At 50.6% G+C, this 18,929-nt stretch overlaps 1 protein-coding gene across 4 annotated transcripts in view; it reads left to right on the top strand.

The window, feature by feature from the left end:
• The window catches only part of WDR62 (WD repeat domain 62), a 51,742-nt gene that overhangs the window by 24,404 nt on the left and 8,409 nt on the right, over positions 1 to 18,929 (top strand). For all 4 annotated transcript variants that reach the window (XR_008382917.1, XM_053603932.1, XM_053603931.1 and 1 more), the window contains exons 12-21: positions 1,081 to 1,172; positions 3,593 to 3,718; positions 6,170 to 6,237; positions 6,313 to 6,434; positions 7,168 to 7,243; positions 10,010 to 10,121; positions 10,214 to 10,277; positions 10,509 to 10,637; positions 12,457 to 12,590; positions 15,648 to 15,700. Coding sequence is in view for 3 of the 4 variants with exons in the window: in XM_053603932.1 (XP_053459907.1) it covers positions 1,081 to 1,172; positions 3,593 to 3,718; positions 6,170 to 6,237; positions 6,313 to 6,434; positions 7,168 to 7,243; positions 10,010 to 10,121; positions 10,214 to 10,277; positions 10,509 to 10,637; positions 12,457 to 12,590; positions 15,648 to 15,700 (976 nt within the window). In the remaining variant the exon portion in view is untranslated. The remainder of the gene's footprint in view (positions 1 to 1,080; positions 1,173 to 3,592; positions 3,719 to 6,169; positions 6,238 to 6,312; positions 6,435 to 7,167; positions 7,244 to 10,009; positions 10,122 to 10,213; positions 10,278 to 10,508; positions 10,638 to 12,456; positions 12,591 to 15,647; positions 15,701 to 18,929) is intronic.

The raw sequence follows: 18,929 nt of genomic DNA, 5'->3' as shown, positions 1-18,929 counted from the left end.
GGAATTCTGTGATTTCTAAAAATTAGCAACTGTCTTTTTTTTTTTTTTTTTTTTTTTTTTTTTTTGTAGAGACAGAGTCTCACTTTATGGCCCTCGGTAGAGTGCCGTGGCCTCACACAGCTCACAGCAACCTCCAACTCCTGGGCCTAAGCGATTCTCTTGCCTCAGCCTCCCGAGCAGCTGGGACTACAGGCGTCCGCCACAATGCCCGGCTACTTTTCTGGTTGCAGTTCAGCCGGGGCCGGGTTTGAACCCGCCACCCTCGGTATATGGGGCCGGCACCTTACCGACTGAGCCACAGGCGCCGCCCTAGCAACTGTCTTTTAGTATCAGTCACTGAATGAGGCCAACTCACCGTGTCAGTGCTCATGTTGACGGGGCTCTGCCAGGAGTGGCTCCACAGTCACAAAAGCGGGCATGGGCACAGCACTCTTCCCATGACATGCGCTGGCCTGAGCTCTATATCCTCTGATGTAAGCGCTGTTTTTAGCTCCACTTTTCTGATGGGTTAACTGAGATAAAAAGAGGCCAGATGTCTGAGCTAAGATTGCAGGGTGTGAGTACAGGAGCTAGGGTGACCTGCTGACTGATTTCATTTGAGGAGAATGAAGAAGGTCTAGAATGAGGGACTAGAATCAAATGTTCTCATCCGTAAGTCCTATTCCCCGACTGTAACCTTCCCCTCACCCCACCCCTGCCCCTAACTAGCTGCCACACAGTGAGGCCTCAGGTAGGGGTGCTGGCAGGATGCTGGGAGAGCCATGATGGGAAGCTGGGAAGACATTTTGGCAATGTCCCCACCCCCAGGGACCACCTCTGATGGCAGCCCTGTGTGATTCCCCCAGAGGACTAGCCTAGATCCCTGGGGGCATGTTCTGGCCCGGGAACCACAGGGGCTGCTCCCTGTATGATGGCAGGTTCCTAGATGAGAAGTGGTTGTGCATCTCTAAGCTGTCTGCCAGGGATACAGGGTTCCCATACTGCCTGCCTGGCCATTCTGACATTTCCTAGCAGCAGCAGAGCACCTGGGGCTGGGCTGTGGGACCCCAAAGAGAATAGCGGTCAATGTGTGTCTCCCAGGATCCACGAACTGCACTTCATGGATGAGCTGGTCAAGGTGGAGGCCCATGATGCCGAGGTGCTGTGCCTCGAATACTCCAAGCCTGAGACAGGTGAGACCACAGCTGGGGCAGTTGATTTCTGGGGGAAATGTGGGTGACAGCTGTGAGTCTTGTGTTCAGTGAGGGATGCTGTTATCGGACCCTGGGACCAGGGTGGCTGGGACTTCAGAAAGCAAGACACCCACAGGCAGGGCTCAGCCGGACTGGCTCACTCTGGCCCCGCCTCACCAGCAGCCCCATGGTGCCCACGCTACAGAGGTGAATGTAGGAAGGAGCTCATCCTCCACTCAAGGAAACAGATTGATAGGCATTCTTTTAAAAAAGTTTGAACCCTCCAGAAAAATTCCAAGAATATTGTAATGAATCCTAGTATTCTGGGAGGCCGAGGCAGTGGATCCCTTGATTTTAGGAGTTCAAGACCAGCCTGAGCAAAAGCCAGACCCCATCTCTACAAAAAATAGAAAAACTAGCCGGGCATTGTTGCAGACACATGTAGTTCCAGCTACTTGGGAGGGTGAGGCAAGAGGATCGCTTGAGCCCCGGAGTTTGAGGTTGCTGTGAGCTGTGACACCAGGACACTTTACCCAGGGCACCAGAGTAAGATAGATATATACATATATATCCCATATACCCTTTACCCTGATTCCTCAAGTTGTTATCTTTTAACTTGTCTGACCCTGTAACTGTGTATATGACTTTATCTACTTTCCTTCTCTGAGAATCTAGGAACAAACTCCTGCTATTCTTTCACAACACACTCTGACAGCAGGTGCGTAAGCATCTTTGCCCACACATCGAGAAGCTGTCAGCTCTGCATGAGACACCCACTGAGTGTCCTCCAGTTCAGTTCCCACACTTTCTCCCTCTAAATAGTGTCAGATCCTACAAGGTGGGGGCTCAGTCCCACAAGACTGCCCTTCCCTTCCAATGGCAACCACAAGCCCAAGAGTTTGACTTTGCTGTGAGCTGTGATGCCACCGCACTCTACTGAGGGAGACAAAGTGAAACTGTCTCAAAAAAAAAGACACTTCCCACTTTGGAGATTTCAAGGCTTTTAGGAGTTGTGTACTAGGAAATGGATGAAGACCAAATAGGTACTTCGGAATATCACATCCTCCTTTTCTGTGTATGTGCGTGCATGTATATACACATACTCGCATACACAGTAAAATGATGCATATACGTTATTATCTTCTTTCCTTTGCTAGACTACTTAGAGTACATTGCAGACGTGATGCCCCTGCACGCCTAAATGTTTCCATGAGCATTTCCTAGAAACAAGGACATCCATGTACATGGCATTTCACTGTACTGTTATCTATGCTGTGGTTCTTACTCAAATTTTGCTTGTTGTCCCAATATTGTTCTTCATGTTAAGGGCCTAAAACCTTCCCCCTCTTCCCTTTCCAGAACAAAAGGCCTATTTGGTCCTGCCTCAAGAGTTCCTCTGGGAAGCAATCAGTGGAATCTTCCTCTCCCTACACCCAAGATAAAAACAAGCCCCCAGCTACCCTCAGTGCAGCCACCATCTTTGCCCAGATGAGTCTCTGTCCCCTTTCATTAAACTTGGCCTGAACCTCTCCCAGTCGTTCTGGGTACACTGCTGAGCCCCTCTCACTTTAACAGCACCTTTCTCTAATCCAGGTTCACACTTCGGTTGTGTCATGGCTCCTTTGTTACCTTTGGGAGAATATTTCCACAGTCCTAATTTGTCTTCTTGACTTTGGCTTTCTGCAGAGTGCAGGCCATTTTGTAGAATCTCTCTCAATGTGGGTTTGTTCTCATGATTTGATTCAGATGATAGACTTCTTGGCAGTAAGATAGCAGAGTGAAGCTATGTCCTGATCTGTTACATGATCCCCATGCTGTTCTTTTAGTCTTCCGTCCCCATACCCTCTGCCCCACTGAATTTTCTTTGAATCTCTCATTACCTGGTACACCTTTCCTGAGCTCCTCTCCACCTCAGGTTGTGTTGTTAGGCCTCAGACATATCAGGAGATCACAGTAGGCTTTATCTGAGGGTGCAGTAGGGCAGGCCAGGAGCAGAAGGAAGTACAGCAGCCGGCAGTCAACAAGGTCTGCACAAAGCCCAGTAGCCAGAGCTCAGAGAGTGAGGGGGAAGTGATTTGGGATGAAGCTAAGAGGTAGGGCAGACTTCACCTGGCTTGCCAAGGAGATAGACTCAGCAGGAAAGAGCTTTGGGCTCTGCTAGAATGTCTGCAGTGGGCGTGCATGGGTGAGTATCCATGTGTATGTCAAGATTCATCCCCCTGAACTGGTAGTGAGGAATGTGAAATGCCAAGGTTTGGGGGCTCTGCAAAAGACCACACTCTTACTACTGCATTTGGGGCGAACTGGATACAGTTTTAGAACCAAAGAGCCCTTCTCCAAAGCCTGGGAAGCTCGGTAGCACTTCCAAGCACTGTCCAAGCAGCCTTCTGGGAACTCAGGCCCATCCTCTCCACTCACAGGGCTGACCTTGCTGGCCTCGGCCAGTCGGGACCGGCTGATCCACGTGCTGAATGTAGAGAAGAACTACAACCTGGAGCAGACCCTGGACGACCACTCCTCCTCCATCACAGCCATTAAGTTTGCTGGTGAGCCCCTTTCCTCACCCTCCTTGCGCCTCATCCCACAGGCTCCTTTGCTTCTAAGCAAGCAAATACTCCCTACTTAGCCAGGAAAGGGAGAGGCGAACTCTGGATTCAGACCCAGCTGGATCCAAAGGTCGAAGGTTGAATCTTTTGAGATTTTTCAGCATTGCCTTTTTCTTTTGGCAGGATCTTGGGTGCCATTGTGCCCCTGGAAAGACATTTCTCCTTTCGGTCGATTTTGGCAGAATTGGGGACTGACCTCCCTTGTCCTGACTGGAAGCACCTGCCCTTCCCAGAAGTAGTTACTGAGGCTAGGGCTTTGGAGTGTGTTCTTGAGACAGTTCTTTTTTTTTTTTTTGAGATAGAGTCTCACTATGTTGTCCTGGGTAGAGTGCTGTGGCATCACAGCTCACAGCAACCTCAAACTCCTGGGCTTAAGCAATTCTCTTGCCTCAGCCTCCCGAGTAGCTGGGACCACAGGCACCCACCACACCCACCGGCTATTTTTTGGTTATAGTTGTCATTGTTATTTGGCAGGTCTGGGCTGGATTCGAACCTGCCAGCTCTGGTGTATGTGGCTGGCGCCCTAGTCTCTGAGCTACAGGCACCAAGCCCCTTGAGACAATTCTGACTGATGTCTCCCTTGTCCACACCTTCCTCTGCCCCGATCTAGGAGGACTGACATTAGGAGAGTATGGGTCCTCAAAAGGAAATCCGGGTGCCGATCCTGTGGCAGGGTGAGATGTACACTGCTAACCTGGGCAGGAAAACAGATGGTTTCAAGGATTGCTGGAGGCTACTTCTGTGCCTCCTCGCAGCAGCATGGACTCCTCCCAGCTGGTAGCCCCTTCATACCCGGTTGCATTAGAGCCGCAGAGCTGGGAAATGCAGCTTCTGGGACCTTGCCTAAGGCTGTCCTCTAAATCCCACGCTCAGCCAGAAAATGGAAGGGATTCCTGTGAGGCTGGAAGGAGTCAGCAGAGAGATAGATCCTTGGCCCTAAGGGGAGGGGAGGCAGGCCTGTGGGGGTTTAACTCATCAAAACCCAAGAACATGTTCAAACTATATTCAAAGAGTATTTGTAGCGAGAGTACATTCACTGACTGTAAGTTACTATGAACAATTATTTTTTACATAGAATCTCATGAATGAGATTTACAACATTCTCAGACTTTTTTTTTTTTTCCAGTTTTTTTTGGCCGGGGCTGGGTTTGAACCTGCCACCCTTGGTATATGGGGCCAGCGCCCTACCCACTGAGCCACAGGCGCCGCCCTTCTCAGACATCTTTAAAAACTGTTCGAATAATCCCATTCCATGGGATATAGTTAGTTGGAATAAATCAGTAAATCTAATCTAATAGCTTGACTTGGGTAGCAGTGACCTTACCCTTAGTGAATGGTCTCAATCCAGGCGAGGTAATGATTAGCCCAAGAATCGTACTTAGGATCACCTTCTAAAGAACGTGAAGCCGGCAGAGCATGGTGGCTCACACTTGTAATCCTAGCACTCTGGGAGGCCGAGGCGGGTGGATTGCTTGAGCTCACAAGTTCAAGACCAGCCTGAGCAAAAAGTGAGACCCTGTCTCTACTAAAAATAGAAAAACTGAGGCAAGAGGATCGCTTGAATCCAAGAGTTGGAGGTTGCTGTGAGCTATGATGATGCTACAGCATCCTCTCCTGGGTGACAGAATGAGGCTGTGTCTCAAAAAATTAAAAATGGCAAATTGGGGTGGTGCCTGTGGCTCAAAGGAGTGGGACGCCGGTCCCATATGCTGGAGGTGGCGGGTTCAAACCCAGCCCTGGCCAGAAACTGCAAAAAAAAAAAAAGTTAAAAGAAAATGGCAAATAACAAAAGCAAGAGTGCTTACCATGCTTTATGGTGCTTACCATGGGACAGCCTATTTTGGGGCCCAGTGTACAGACAGGAAGTGGGGAGCAGGGCCAGAGCTGAATATTTGACAGCTTTGCTTCTGGCGCCAGAGACTGCCTGGGTTCAGTCCTGGCCCAGAGACTCTGTGCCTCTGAGCCCATGTTCACATGTACAGAGGGGTAGATGGTGAACATTCTAGAAGCTCAGGCATGTGCTCAGGGCCTGGCCAAGGGCACCTGTGGATGTTCTGATTTTCTTGCTGGCATGAGCCTGCCTGCCTGTCTTGACTTGTTTCCGTCTCAGTGCTGCTGCTCGGGTCACCCATGCAAGTCCCATATTGGAGATGGCATTTCTTCAGTGCCCCTGGCTTCGTTTACCTATATGCCCTTGCTCTGTACTCCATCAGTGGCTCCTCACATAGACAGCTCCCATCTGGACCCAGCACCCACTGCACCTCCTCCAGAAGCCCTCCTTGATCCTAGCAAAGTTGTCTGATTGCCCTTGCAATGCAGTTCCCTAGCTAGGGTCCCCTGAGATTGTGGTCCAGTCCTGAGTAATGCCTTACTTACCTCCTCCTCCCCCAGGCAACAGAGACATCCAGATGATCAGCTGTGGGGCCGACAAGAGCATCTACTTCCGCAGTGCCCAGCGGGTATGGTGGGGTATGTCCTCCTTGGGGGCTGGGGTGAGGGGGCTTGTCCTCTAAAGGTCCTGCTTGTCCTACCAGGCCTCAGATGGACTACACTTTGTCCGTACCCACCATGTGGCAGAGAAAACCACCTTGTATGACATGGACATTGACATCACCCAGAAGTACGTGGCCGTGGCCTGCCAGGACCGTAATGTGAGGTGAGGAATGGCCCTGGGCCCTTATTGGCCCACCTGGTTTCTGAACAGGCTGGTATGGCCTGTCTGCTTTCCTCCTCCTGCTCATCAGTCCCTGAGAAGGTGGGAGGGATGGAGGGACCCAGCAGATGTTTCTTAGAACCTGGGCTCTCCTAGGAGCCTTTGTGGGGTGACTGAGAGATTCATTCACCTGCATTCCCTGAACCCCTAGCAGGGCTGGAAGGTGCCAGGGTCATGGCAGTGGCCGGGGCAGCCCCAGACTCTCCTTCACAGAGTTCACAGTCCAGTGAAGGGGACCAGACAGTGACAGTACAGAGTGGTCAGGATTGGGACAGAGAGAGCCCTGTGGGGGCCCTATGGAGACCCCCAACCCTCTGGGGATCAAGCTGGAGGAAGGGACATCTGAGCTGAGTCTGGGGAGGCTATGCAGGAGTGAGCAGGGGCAGGCAGAGAGTGCACAAGGCAGACCATGCAGGGAACCTCTCCGTCTCCTTCGCTGGCTCACTGTGATGGGGTGGCAGCCATTAAGTTTGTGTGGTTTCACTGCCATGACCCTGGCACCTTCCAGCCCTGCTAGGGGCTCAGGGAATGCAGGAAACTCAGATTTCAGCCCAGGCATTAGATGGGGACAAGAGGTAGCAGGGGACTTCCAGGGAAAAGGAAGGCGACAGGAACCAGAGGACAATAGGGAAAGGGTGAGCAGGGCCCTGATGGCTGTGATTGCCCCTTCCCCCAGGATATACAACACCGTGAGTGGAAAGCAGAAGAAGTGCTACAGGGGCTCCCAGGGAGATGAAGGCTCCCTGCTGAAGGTGAGAAGCAGCCTGAGAGGAAACCTCACGCAGACACCCATACACAGGGCCCCTGTCTGTCTGCTGCCCTGACCAGCCACCTGAGACCTGTGTCCCTGGTGCTTAATCAAAGGTCCACACACTGGCCAGCACCCACTGAGGCCCGGTTAACCGAGGATGTTTGGGAGGGTGCCCTGACTGCTTTACCTTCCTTTTTTTTTTTTTTTTTTTTCAGATAAGAGTCTCACTTTTTCTCCCTTGGTAGAGTGTCGTGGTATCATACTTCACAGCAACCTCAAATACCTGGGCTCAAGTGATCCTCTTGTCTCAGCCTCCCAAGTAGGTGGGACTACAGGCACCCACCACAATGCCCAGCTTTTTTATTTTTTTTTTTGGGACAGTGTCATTTTGTCACCCTCAGTTGAGAGCCCTCAGTGTCACAGCTTACAGCAACCTCAAACTCTTAGGCTTAAGGAATTCTCTGGCCTCAGCCTCGCAAGTATCTGGAACTACAGGGCCACCACAGTGCCCGGCTATTTTTAGAGATAATGTCTTGCTCTTGCTCAGGCTGATCTTGAACTCGTGAGCTCAGGCAATTCACCTGCCTCGGCCTCCCAGAGTGCTAGGATTATAGGCGTGAGCCAATGAGCCCAGCCTACCTTCCTTTTTTTTTGAGACAGAGCCTCAAGCTGTCACCCTGGGTAGAGTGCCGTAGCATCACAGCTGACAGCAACCTCCAACTTCTGGGCTCAAGCGATTCTCCTGCCTACGCCTCCCAAGTAGCTGGGACTACAGGTGCCTGTCACAAGGCCCGGCTATTTTTTGGTTGTAGCCATCGTTGTTTAGCGGGCCCGGGCTGAATTCAAACCCGCCAGCTCAGTTGTATGTGGCTGGTGCCTTAGCCGCTTGAGGCACCGAGCCATACCTTCCTTTTTGAAATAAGAGACAGAGGGCTTGGCGCCTATAGCTCAAGCGGCTAGGGTACCAGCCACATACACCACAGCTGGCGGGTTGGAATCCAGCCTGGGCCTGCCAAACAATAATGATAACTTCAACCAAAAAATAGCCGGGCATTGTGGTGGGCGCCTGTAGTCCCAGCTACTTGGGAGGCTGAGGCAAGAGAATCGCTTAAGCCCAGGTTGCTGTGAGCTGCGACGCCATGGCACTCCTACCCAGGGTGATAGCTTGAGGCTCTGTCTCAAAAAAACATAAATAAATAAGAGACAGAGGCCAGGCCAGTGGTCACACCTGTAATCCTAGCACTACAGGAGGGCAAGTTGGGAAGATCCCTTGAGCTTAGGAGTTTGAGACCAACCTGAACAAGAATGAGAAAAATAGAAAAACTAGCCAGGTATTGTGGCAGGCCCCTGTAGTCTCAGCTACTTGGGAGGCTGAGGCAGGAGGATCACTCGAGCCCAAGAGTTTGAGATTGCTGTGAGTTGTGACATCATGGCACCTACCCAAGGTGACAGAGTGATACTGTCTCTACAAAATAAATTAATTAAATAAAATAAAAGATGGGGTCTCGCTCTGTAGCCCATGCTGGAGTACAGTGGTATTGACAGAGCTTATTGTAACCTCAAATTCCTGGGCTCGAGCCATCCTCCCACCTCAGCCTCCCAAGTAACTGGGACTACAGGCGTGCACTGCCATGCCTGGCCTTTTTATTTTTAATTTTTTGTAGAGATAGGGTCTTGCTCTGTTGCCCAGGCTGCTTGTAAACTCCTGGGCTCTCAAAGTTCTGGGATCACTGATAAGCCACTGCGTCCTGCCTGCTTTACCTTTATCTACGGATCCCTTCCCCAAATTGGGTACATTTAAATTGGTTCCTTAGAGAACAACAGGAGATAGTGGGCAGAATCAGAGAGGCAGCAACTCCTCTCCTGGTTTGCCCCTATCAGACATGTGTTACTGAAGACAAGATGGTAACCTTCTCTGGACTAGAAGAGTTGTGAGTTCAGGCTCCGAGGTCAAACCCCAGCTTGCCTAGGGCTGCCTATGTGATCTTAGGCAAGCATCGTCTCTTGAGCCTATTTTATCATCTGTAAAATGCACATAAAGACAGCTTCTTTCTTTTTTTTCTTTTTTTTTTAAGACAGAGTCTCAAGCTATTGCCCTGGGTAGGGTGCCATGGCGTCACAGCCCACAGCAACCTCAAACTCTTGGGCTTAAACCATTCTCTTGCCTCAGCCTCCCAAGTAGCTGGGACTACAGGCACCCGCTGCAACGCCCGGCTATTCCTTTGTTGCAGTTGTCATTGTTTTAGCTGGCCTGGGCTGGGTTTGAACTGCCAGCTTCAGTGTATATGGCCAGCACCCTACCCGCTGAGCTACAGCCGCTGCCAAGACAACTTCTTTCATGAGGTGGCTGTATGGAACAATTAAGTTTTTACCCATACAGTGCTCAGCACAAGGCCTGGCTCCCATTGTTACCCTGTTCCCCTGAAAATAAGACAGTGTCTTATTTTAAGGTGTGCTCCCAAAGATGCGCTAGGTCTTATTTTCAGGGGACGTCTTATCTTTCCTGTAAGTAGGTCTTATTTTCGGAGAATGTCTTATTTTCGGGGAAACAGGGTACTATTGTGGTAGTGATTAATTTCTTCACCCATAAAATGGAGCCAGGGGTTCCTCCCCTACCAGGGTGGGTGTGGTGAACGTTCCCTGGAATAATTCCATGTACCGTGCATCTAGCACAAGGTGAGCCCAGTCACTGAGGTCTGGTTCCAGACCAAACTCAGTCGGGAATATATAGGCAGCCTGAGTGACATGTAGGTTTCTTTCCTGTCAGGTCCAGGTGGACCCCTCCGGCACCTTTCTGGCCACAAGCTGCTCTGACAAAAGCATCTCAGTCATTGACTTTTACTCGGGCGAGTGCATTGCCAAGATGTTTGGCCATTCAGGTGGGAGTGCCTCTCTGCTTGGGACACCTCCCTACCCGCCCGCACAGCCTGTGATTCAGAAGACAAGGGCATCTTCTCTGCTTTGTTTGCAGAAATCATCACCGGCATGAAGTTCACCTATGACTGTCGTCACTTGATCACAGTATCTGGAGACAGGTGGGACCAGCCTGGAGGCTGCCCTGGCTGGGTCTTCCTCTGGGAGTGGGTGGGACACATAAAGTGAGAAGATGAGGGGCTCAGACACCGTGACCACCGTGCAAGGCTCTGATAGATCTGCAGATCCTGGAGGAGGGTCTGGGGCATGGGGCCTTGACTGCACGGGGTCTCACAACTCCCTCCTGTGTTCACTCCTCCTCCCCTTCCCGCATCTCTCCTTGGCCTCTGCAGCTGCGTCTTCATCTGGCACCTGGGCCCCGAGATCACCAGCTGCATGAAGCAGCACTTGCTGGAGATCGACCACCGGGACCAGCAGCAGCAGCAGCCCACCAAGGGCAGGAAGTGGAGCAACCACCCCAGGTCCTGGCATCCCCCATCCCTCTGTTCATCAGAGGGGTGTCCCCAGCCCTAGGCCCGTGAGGAGTGATACTGGGGACATAGCCATGGCTGAGACAGCACTGGGCCCTGCCCACAGTACAGTGGAGGGGACAGACAAAATTCAAAGTTGCAGTAAACACATATGAGAAGGGTTTTGAAGTAGAAAAGCAAAGTGCTTGGTGAGCCTCTCAGCACCATGAAGGGAGGAGGCCCTGACCCAGCCAGAGGTGTGGAGGGAGGTGATTAAGGAAGGGTATGGTGGAGCTGAGGTATTGTTCTCTTATTCTTGATTGTTTTTAGTTTTTTTGTTTGTTTTGAGACAGTCTTACTCTCTTGCCCTGGGTTGAGTGCTATGGTGTCATAGCTCACAGCAACCTCAAACTCTTGGGTTCACGTAACCCTCTTACCTCAGCCTCTCGAGTAGCTGGGACTACAGGCGTCCACCACAATGCCCAGCTATTTTTTAGAGATGGGGTCTCGCTCTTCCTTAGGCTGGTCTTGAACTCCTGAGCTCAAGTGATCTGCCTTCTTGGCTTCCCAAAGTGCTAGGATTATAGGTGTGAGTCACCACACTCGGCCCAAGCACAAAACCTGTTTTGTTTTGAGAAAGAGTCTCACTATTTTGCCCTCAGTGCTGTGGCATTCCAGCTCACAGCAACCTCAAACTCTTGGGCTTACGCAATTCTCTTACCTCAGCCTCCCAGGTAGCTGGGACTATAGGTGCCCACCACAACACCCGGCTATGTATTTTGTTGTTGCAGTTGTCATTGTTTTAGCTGGCCTGGGCCGGGTTCAAACACACCAGCCTTGGTGTATGTGGCCAGCGTCCTACCCACTGAGCTATGGTTGTCACCCATATTCTATTTTTTTTTTTTGAGACAGAGCCTCAAGCTGTCCCCTTGAGTAGAGTGCTGTGGCATTACAGCTCACAGCAACCTCCAACTCCTGGGCTCAAGTGATTCTCCTGCCTCCACCTCCCAAGTAGCTGAGACTACAGGCGCCCGCCACAACACTCACCTATTTTTGGGTTACAGCTGTCATTGTTGTTTGGCAGGCCCAGGCTGGATTCAAACCTGCCAGCTCAGGTGTATGTGGCTGGCGCCTTAGCTGCTTGAGCCATAGGCGCCTAGCCCATATTCTAGTTTTTAATTTTAGGCTTTGGTTGAGTGAGTTGCTCATTTTGAGTGGGAGATTTTGCTTTTTTTCTCCATCTGCCTCTGGATTTGTCCCTGTCTGTGCCCATCCTTCGTGAGGCTTTGCCATTGCCTTGTGCAGGCTCCCAGGGCCCCATGGGGACCAGGTGGACCATAGGCCACCTGTCCTGAAGTGTTCTTGTAAATATCACAGATCTGGGCATCAAAGGAGTGGGCAGATCCCTTTGGCTCTTGGTGTTAAGACTCCTCCCATCCACAGCTATAAGCAGAATCCCGGCTGCAGTGTCCACTCATGTCAAATGTGTTTACATTTCCTGTAGTCCAAAGGAGCCAAAATCTCAGGGCCACCACCTGAAGGGAGCCCAGGACCACCACCCCACTATCTGCTTTGCTTTCTGTCCCATTGCTGTGGCCCTTGGAGAATTTGTCTCATTTCTGAGCCCAGCCTTTGTTATACCTCATTCGCTGCGGCAATGTGTTTCTTTCTAGAGGAGGGGGCGTGTCAAGTGAAAGACTGCCCGGGACCATCTTGACCAGAAGCCAAGAATATTTTCACATGGAGCTTAGCACACGGTGTAGCCCTGGGCACATCCCCACCACCCCATTTACCTGTGCTCTTACCCTATTGTCCTCGTTTCTGGCTTTAGACAGGAGACGTATGTATCTGTTCCCAGAGAGATTCGCTCCCTAAGCCCTGGGGAGCAGACAGAGGATGAGCTGGAGGAAGAATGTGAACCGGAAGAGTTGCTGAAGACCCCATCCAAAGAGAACCTGGATCCAGGTCAGAAAGGGGCCTGTTTGCAACTGTGTCTGTGTGAAGAAGCTCCGTAGCAGTGCCTGGCACACCCTGAAGCTTGATAATCATGTCAGTCAACACTCTTTCAGGCTGGGCAGACACGGTAGCTCCCGCCTGTAATCCCAACACTCTGGGAGGCTGAGGTGGGTAGATCCCTTAACTCAGGAGTTCAAGACTAGCCTGAGCAAGAGTGATACTCCATCTTTACTGAAAATAGAAAACCATCTAGGCATTTTGGTGGGTACCTGTAGTCCCAGCTACTTGGGAAGCAAGAAGATTTCTTGAGCCCAAGAGTTTGAAGTTGCTGTGAGCTATGATGATGCCACGGTATTCTATCCAGGGTAAGAGAGTGAGACCCTGTCTCAAAAAACAAGAAACAACAGGGGTGGCGCCTGTGGCTCAGTGAGTAGGGCGCCAGCCCCATATGCCGAGGGTGGCGGGTTCAAACCCAGCCCCGGCCAAACTGCAACAAAAAAAAAAATAGCTGGGCGTTGTGGTGGGCGCCTGTAGTCCCAGCTGCTCGGGAGGCTGAGGCAAGAGAATCGCATAAGCCCAAGAGTTAGAGGTTGCTGTGAGCCGTGCGATGCCACGGCACTCTACCCGAGGGTGGTACAGTGAGACTCTGTCTCTACAAACAAAAAACAAGAAACAACAAACAAACACAGAAACTCTTTCAGTGTTATAGCAATAAGGTTCTTTGTGGCTTTAGCTGGAAAGGGAATTTTTGATTCATGTATCTGAAAATTTAAGAGGATTGGCTTCAAGCATGGCTGAGTCCAGGTAGTGAGGGGATGTTGAGAGGAAGATAATTTTCTCCATCTTTTGGCTCTGCTTTTCTTTTTCTTTTTTTTTTTATTTTTTTTGGCCGGGGATGGGTTTAGAACCCACCACCTCTGGCACATGGGGCCAGCGTCCCACTCCTTTGAGCCACAGGCGCTGCCCGGCTCTGCTTTTCTTAATGGTGGCTTTGCTCTCAAGCAGACTCTTCCTTTTCTTTTCTTTTTTTTTTTTGTTTTGCAGTTTATTTTTTATTTGCATTTATTTTGCATTTTTATTTTTTTGCAGTTTTTTTTTTTAGCCAGGGCTGGGTTTGAGCCTGACACCTCCGGTATATGGGGCCAGTGCCCTACTCCTTTGAGCCACAGGCACCACCCAGACTCTTCCTTTTCTAGAGGAAAAGTTACCCCTACAGCAGCAGGTTTTAGAAAACTATAGAGAAGAGAGCTCCTCTTTCCTAATAGCTCAAGCAAAGTCCCAGGGTTGTGACCCACGTTCCTGGTATGAATCATGTGCCCAATTCTGAGCCAGTCACTGGGATTGTCCTGGCCTGAGTTATGTGATCAGTCCTGAAGGCAGAGGCTTTAGTTACCTTCACTCTAACCAGCTGACTATAGGTGGGGAGTATTAAGGGGTTGCGGCTGCCCTGGGAAAAACAGGATAGGGTGCTGTTAACCAGAAGGCAGACAGATTCTATTGTTGGGCAGAAGGAGTAGTAGTAGCTCAGCAACTTTCTAAAAGGCCAGGCTCCCTAAATTTCTACCCATCTGCACAGGCCCTCATGGTTGCAAGACAGCTGCTTTAAGTTCCAGCCATCAGAAACATACTGAAAGAGGGGAGACCTTCTCTCCTGAGAATCTCCTTCAGGGAGGAAGCTCTTTCCCAGGATGCCCTGGCAGGCTTCCCTTAGGCCTCATTGGCCATGATGCCTCCAACTATGACAGGCTGGGAATAGCGACCAGGACTAGGTGCTTTCAGGGTGTGTGGTGAGCTCTCCAATAAGGGCGAAATAGACAGGGGCTGCCTAGCAGGCAACAGCAATGTGAGAACTCAGCCATGGAAAATCAGACATTACACAGCAAGCTGCTTTTCCTTATTGCCACCCTCACACCCAACCCATTATGCTCTCTGGGTTGGCTACTTAGGCTAATTTAGTATGGATTCTTTTTTTCTTTTCTTCTTCTTTTTTTTTTTTTCCTGAGACAGTCTTACTCTGTTGTCCTGTGTAGGGTACTTTGACATCACAGCTCACAGCAACCTCAAACTCTTGGACTCTTGGGCTCAAGCGATCCTCCTGTCTCAACCTCCCAAGTAACTGGGACTACAGGCACCCGCCACAATGCCTGGCTATTTTTTTTATAGACGGGGTCTCCCTCTGGCTCAGGCTGATCTCAAACCTGTGAGCTCAGGTAATCCACCAGCCTCAGCCTCCCAGAGTGCTAGAATTACAGGAGTGAGCCACCGCGTCCGGCCCCATAGTAGAGTTTTTTAAGTTTCTCTCCAGGTGGACATTTATGTTTTTCCTAATTTTCACCATTGTTGTAATTGAGGCCATACTGACCACTCCTGGGCTTCCTCTGTGGACACATGTGAAGATTTCTCCAGGACAGAGTCCAAGGGTGACACTATTGGATCCTGGGGTTAGGACATATTTTATTTTCAAAAAGAACCCCAAATACTTTTCAAATCCAGTTATTGCCCCACCCAGCATTGTGTTAGGCTCTTTATTTTGTTTTATTTTGAGACAGAGTCTCAAGCTATCACCCTGGGTAGAGTGCTATGGTGTCACAGCTCACAGCAAACTCAAACTCCTGGGCTCAAGCAATTCTCTTGTCTCAGCCTCCCAAGTAGCTGGGACTACAGGCGCCCACCACAACACCCAGCTATTTTTGTTGTTACTGTTGCGGTTGTCATTGTTGTTTTAGCTGGCCCAGGCTGGGTTTGAACCCACCAGCCTCAGTGTATGTGATCAGCACCCTACCCACTGAGCTACAGGCACTGCCCGTGTTAGGCTCTTCATTCCTGCACACTTTCTAGCTAACATTTGGTAGTACCACAGGTTAAGCATTTAGTCTTGGGTCGGACTTACAGGTAGAACATAGTGTCCCTTACTTAATTTGCATTTCCCTGACAGCTAGTGGGGCTGAGCATCTTGTGATCTGTCGCTCCCTGTATTACCTCTTGGGAGAACTGACACTGTGTGTGCTGCCCATTCATCTATTTAGGTGTTTGTCCCTTTTCATGGACTCTGATGTGTCTCCCCAGATCCTCGGTGCCTGCTGACCAATGGCAAGCTGCCACTGTGGGCAAAGCGGCTGGTGAGTCTTCCAGGAGAGTGGGACGCCTCGGGGCTGGTAAAGGAGGGTGCCCTTCCCAGCTTTTCTTTCTTCTGGGGACCCATTCAGTCTCAGCTTAGACAGCTCTTCATTCACGTACACCCTGTCCCAGGCGTCACTCTGGCAGTTGGAGATACAGCTCTGAGCAAGGCGGACACAGCCTCTCTCTCGCAGGCTCACTTGCTAGTGTGGTGAGCGACAATATCCACATTCACTGAGCAGATTACGTAGGTTGTTGAGTTGATCAAGAAGGAAAATGACATGCTGGAGGATGGCAATTTTTATTTTATTTTATTTTATTTTAGAGACAGAGTCTCATTTTATGGTCCTCAGTAGAGTGCCGTGGCATCACACAGCTCACAGCAACCTCCAACTCCTGGCTTAAGCAATTCTCTTGCCTCAGCCTACCGAGTAGCTGGGACTACAGGCCTCTGCCACCATGCCTGGCTATTTTTTTGTTGCAGTTCGGCCAGGGCCGGGTTTGAACCCACAACCCTCGGTATATGGGGCCGGCGCCTTACCGACTAAGCCACAGGTGCCGCCCTGGGGGATGGCAATTTTGGGTAAACAGAAAGGGCCTCACTGGGAAGATGATATTTGGGCAGAGTCAAAGCAAGTGAGACATGGGGAAGAATGTTCTAGGCAGAACAGTCCTCATGTTCAAAGTCTAGAAGGTAGGACTATGCTTAGCATGTTCCAGGAAGAGCAGGGGATCTGAGCTGCCTGATGTGGGGTAGATGAGGGGCAGAGTCGGTGGAAAAAGGCTCAGGTAACAGGGCCAGACAGAGCAGGACATGTGGGCTGTGGGAAGTTCCCTCAGCACCGCTCGTCTTGCCCTGCGTTTTTTCCCACATAGCACTGAGTGAAATAGAGCCAAGGGAGGCCTCTGAGCTGAGGAAGGCTGTGCTCCAACTCAGTGTCACCAGGTCTATGTGGGAAACAGACTAAGGAGCCACCAGTGACCCAGGCAGGCAGGTTAGAGGCTGGACCAGAAGGAAGAAATAGTTAGATTCCAGATTGATTTGAAAGGGAAGCCAATCAATTGTATATGAGGGAAAGAGAAGAACCAAGATGATAAGATTGAATGAGCGGGTACAGTGGCTACTGCCTACAGTCCCAGCTACTTGGGAGGCTGAGGTGGGAAGATCACTTGAGGCTAGGAGTTGGAAGCCCACTTGGGCAGTATGGTGAGACCCCACCTCAACAAAACAAAAGAAAACCCAGCAACGAATGATTGGATTTTTTTTGTTGTTTGTTTGTTTTTTTGTAGAGACAGAGTCTCACTTTATGGCCCTCGGTAGAGTGCCATGGCCTCACACAGCTCACAGCAACCTCCAACTCCTGGGCTTAAGCGATTCTCTTGCCTCAGCCTCCCGAGTAGCTGGGACTACAGGCGCCCGCCACAACGCCCGGCTATTTTTTGGTTGCAGTTTGGCCGGGGCCGGGTTTGAACCCCCCACCCTCGGTATATGGGGCCGGCGCCTTACCGACTGAGCCACAGGCACCGCCCACAATGAATGATTGTTGATTTAGACTAGTAGTTTACTCAACAGCGTGGTCCAGCTGTGCCACCAGATCTTTTCTGCAGCCCGCCACCTTCTTCCCTCCCCCTCTGCCCCTTAACCCTACAGGGATGGGGGTGGGATTGGTGGGGGACTGCTCCCCACACACACCAGCAACCACAGGTCTTTAAGAAAATTATCTTTTCGGGTGGCGCCTGTGGCTCAGTCGGTAAGGCGCCGGCCCCATATACCGAGGGTGGGGGGTTCAAACCCGGCCCCGGCCAAACTGCAACCAAAAAATAGCCGGGCGTTGTGGCGGGCGCCTGTAGTCCCAGCTACTCGGGAGGCTGAGGCAAGAGAATCGCTTAAGCCCAGGAGTTGGAGGTTGCTGTGAGCTGTGTGAGGCCACGGCACTCTACCGAGGGCCGTTAAGTGAGACTCTGTCTCTACAAAAAAAAAAGAAAATTATCTTTTTGGTAGCGCCTGTGGCTCAAATGAGTTAAGGCGCTGGCCCATATGCCAGAGGTGATGGGTTCAAACCCAGCCCCGGCCAGGAACTGCAAAAAAAAATAATCAAAAAAATAAAAGAAAATTATCTTTTAGGCTCTGTGCCTGTGGCTCAAGCGGCTAGGGCGCCAGCCACATACACCTGAGCTGGTGGATTTGAATCCAGCCCAGGCCCGCCAAACAACAATGATGGCTGCAACCAAAAAATAGCCTGGCGTTGTGGCGGGCGCCTATAGTCCCAGCTACTTGGGAGGCAGAGGCAGGAGAATTGCGTAAGCCCAGAAATTGGAGGTTGCTGTGACCTGTGATGCCGCACTCTGCCAAGGGTGACAGCTTGAGGCTCTGTCCCCCCCCCCAAAAAAAGAAAATTATCTTTTAAAAAGTAGGTGGGCATTCTTCCTGTCTTTCTTTGTCTCTCTCACTCCCTGCTCTCTGCCCTTTCTCTTACTCATCTCTTCCCCCCACTCTCTTCCCTCTCTCTAATATAAAATAAATTTATACTTTTATATCCTAAAAATAAAAAGTAGCCTAGAAGCAGAACACTAAACACGAGGTCTGAGAGTTTATTTGAGGAACAGTATTTTTTTTCATTTTGGGACAGAATCTCAAGCTGTTGCCCTTGAGTAGAGTGCCGTGGCATCGTAGCTCATAGCAACCTCCAACTCGGGCTCAAGTGATCCTCTTGCCTCAGTTTTTCTACTTTTTAGTGGAGACAGGGTCTTGCTTTTGCTCAGGCTGGTCTCGAACCTGTGAGCTCAAGCAATCCACCTGCCTCAGCCTCCCAGAGTGCTAGGATTATAGGCATGAGCCACGACATCTGACAAGGAACAATGTTTTACCTGCACCTCAAGTCAAGGCCTAAATGTCAGCTCCTCAGGGAGAGCCTCCCCTGTAGACCAGATCCAAGCACCTGGCTATGCTCGGCAGGCCCCCCCAAGCTTCTCTCTGTCAGGACATAACATAAATGAAATGACATTCAAGAAACAGGCTAGCACACTTACAGGCTCAGCTGTTCACATGTATTATCTCGTTTAATCCTCGCTGAGCTACAAGCTTCTCTTCTCTCCATTTCATAGATAGGGTAACTGAGGCCCAGAGAGGTTAAGTAACTTGTCCAGGGTTACACAATTAGGCATTAGAAGATATAAGATTGAGCCGAGGTGGTCTGGGTGCAGAGCTGTGTTCTCAAACCACCACCTCAC

The sequence above is a fragment of the Nycticebus coucang genome, chromosome 10 (genome assembly GCF_027406575.1).
Source record: "Nycticebus coucang isolate mNycCou1 chromosome 10, mNycCou1.pri, whole genome shotgun sequence".
In the NCBI taxonomy this organism is placed as follows: Eukaryota; Metazoa; Chordata; class Mammalia; order Primates; family Lorisidae; genus Nycticebus; species Nycticebus coucang.
Note: the sequence above shows the minus strand (reverse complement) of the source record. Positions and strands in the feature narration are given on the sequence as shown.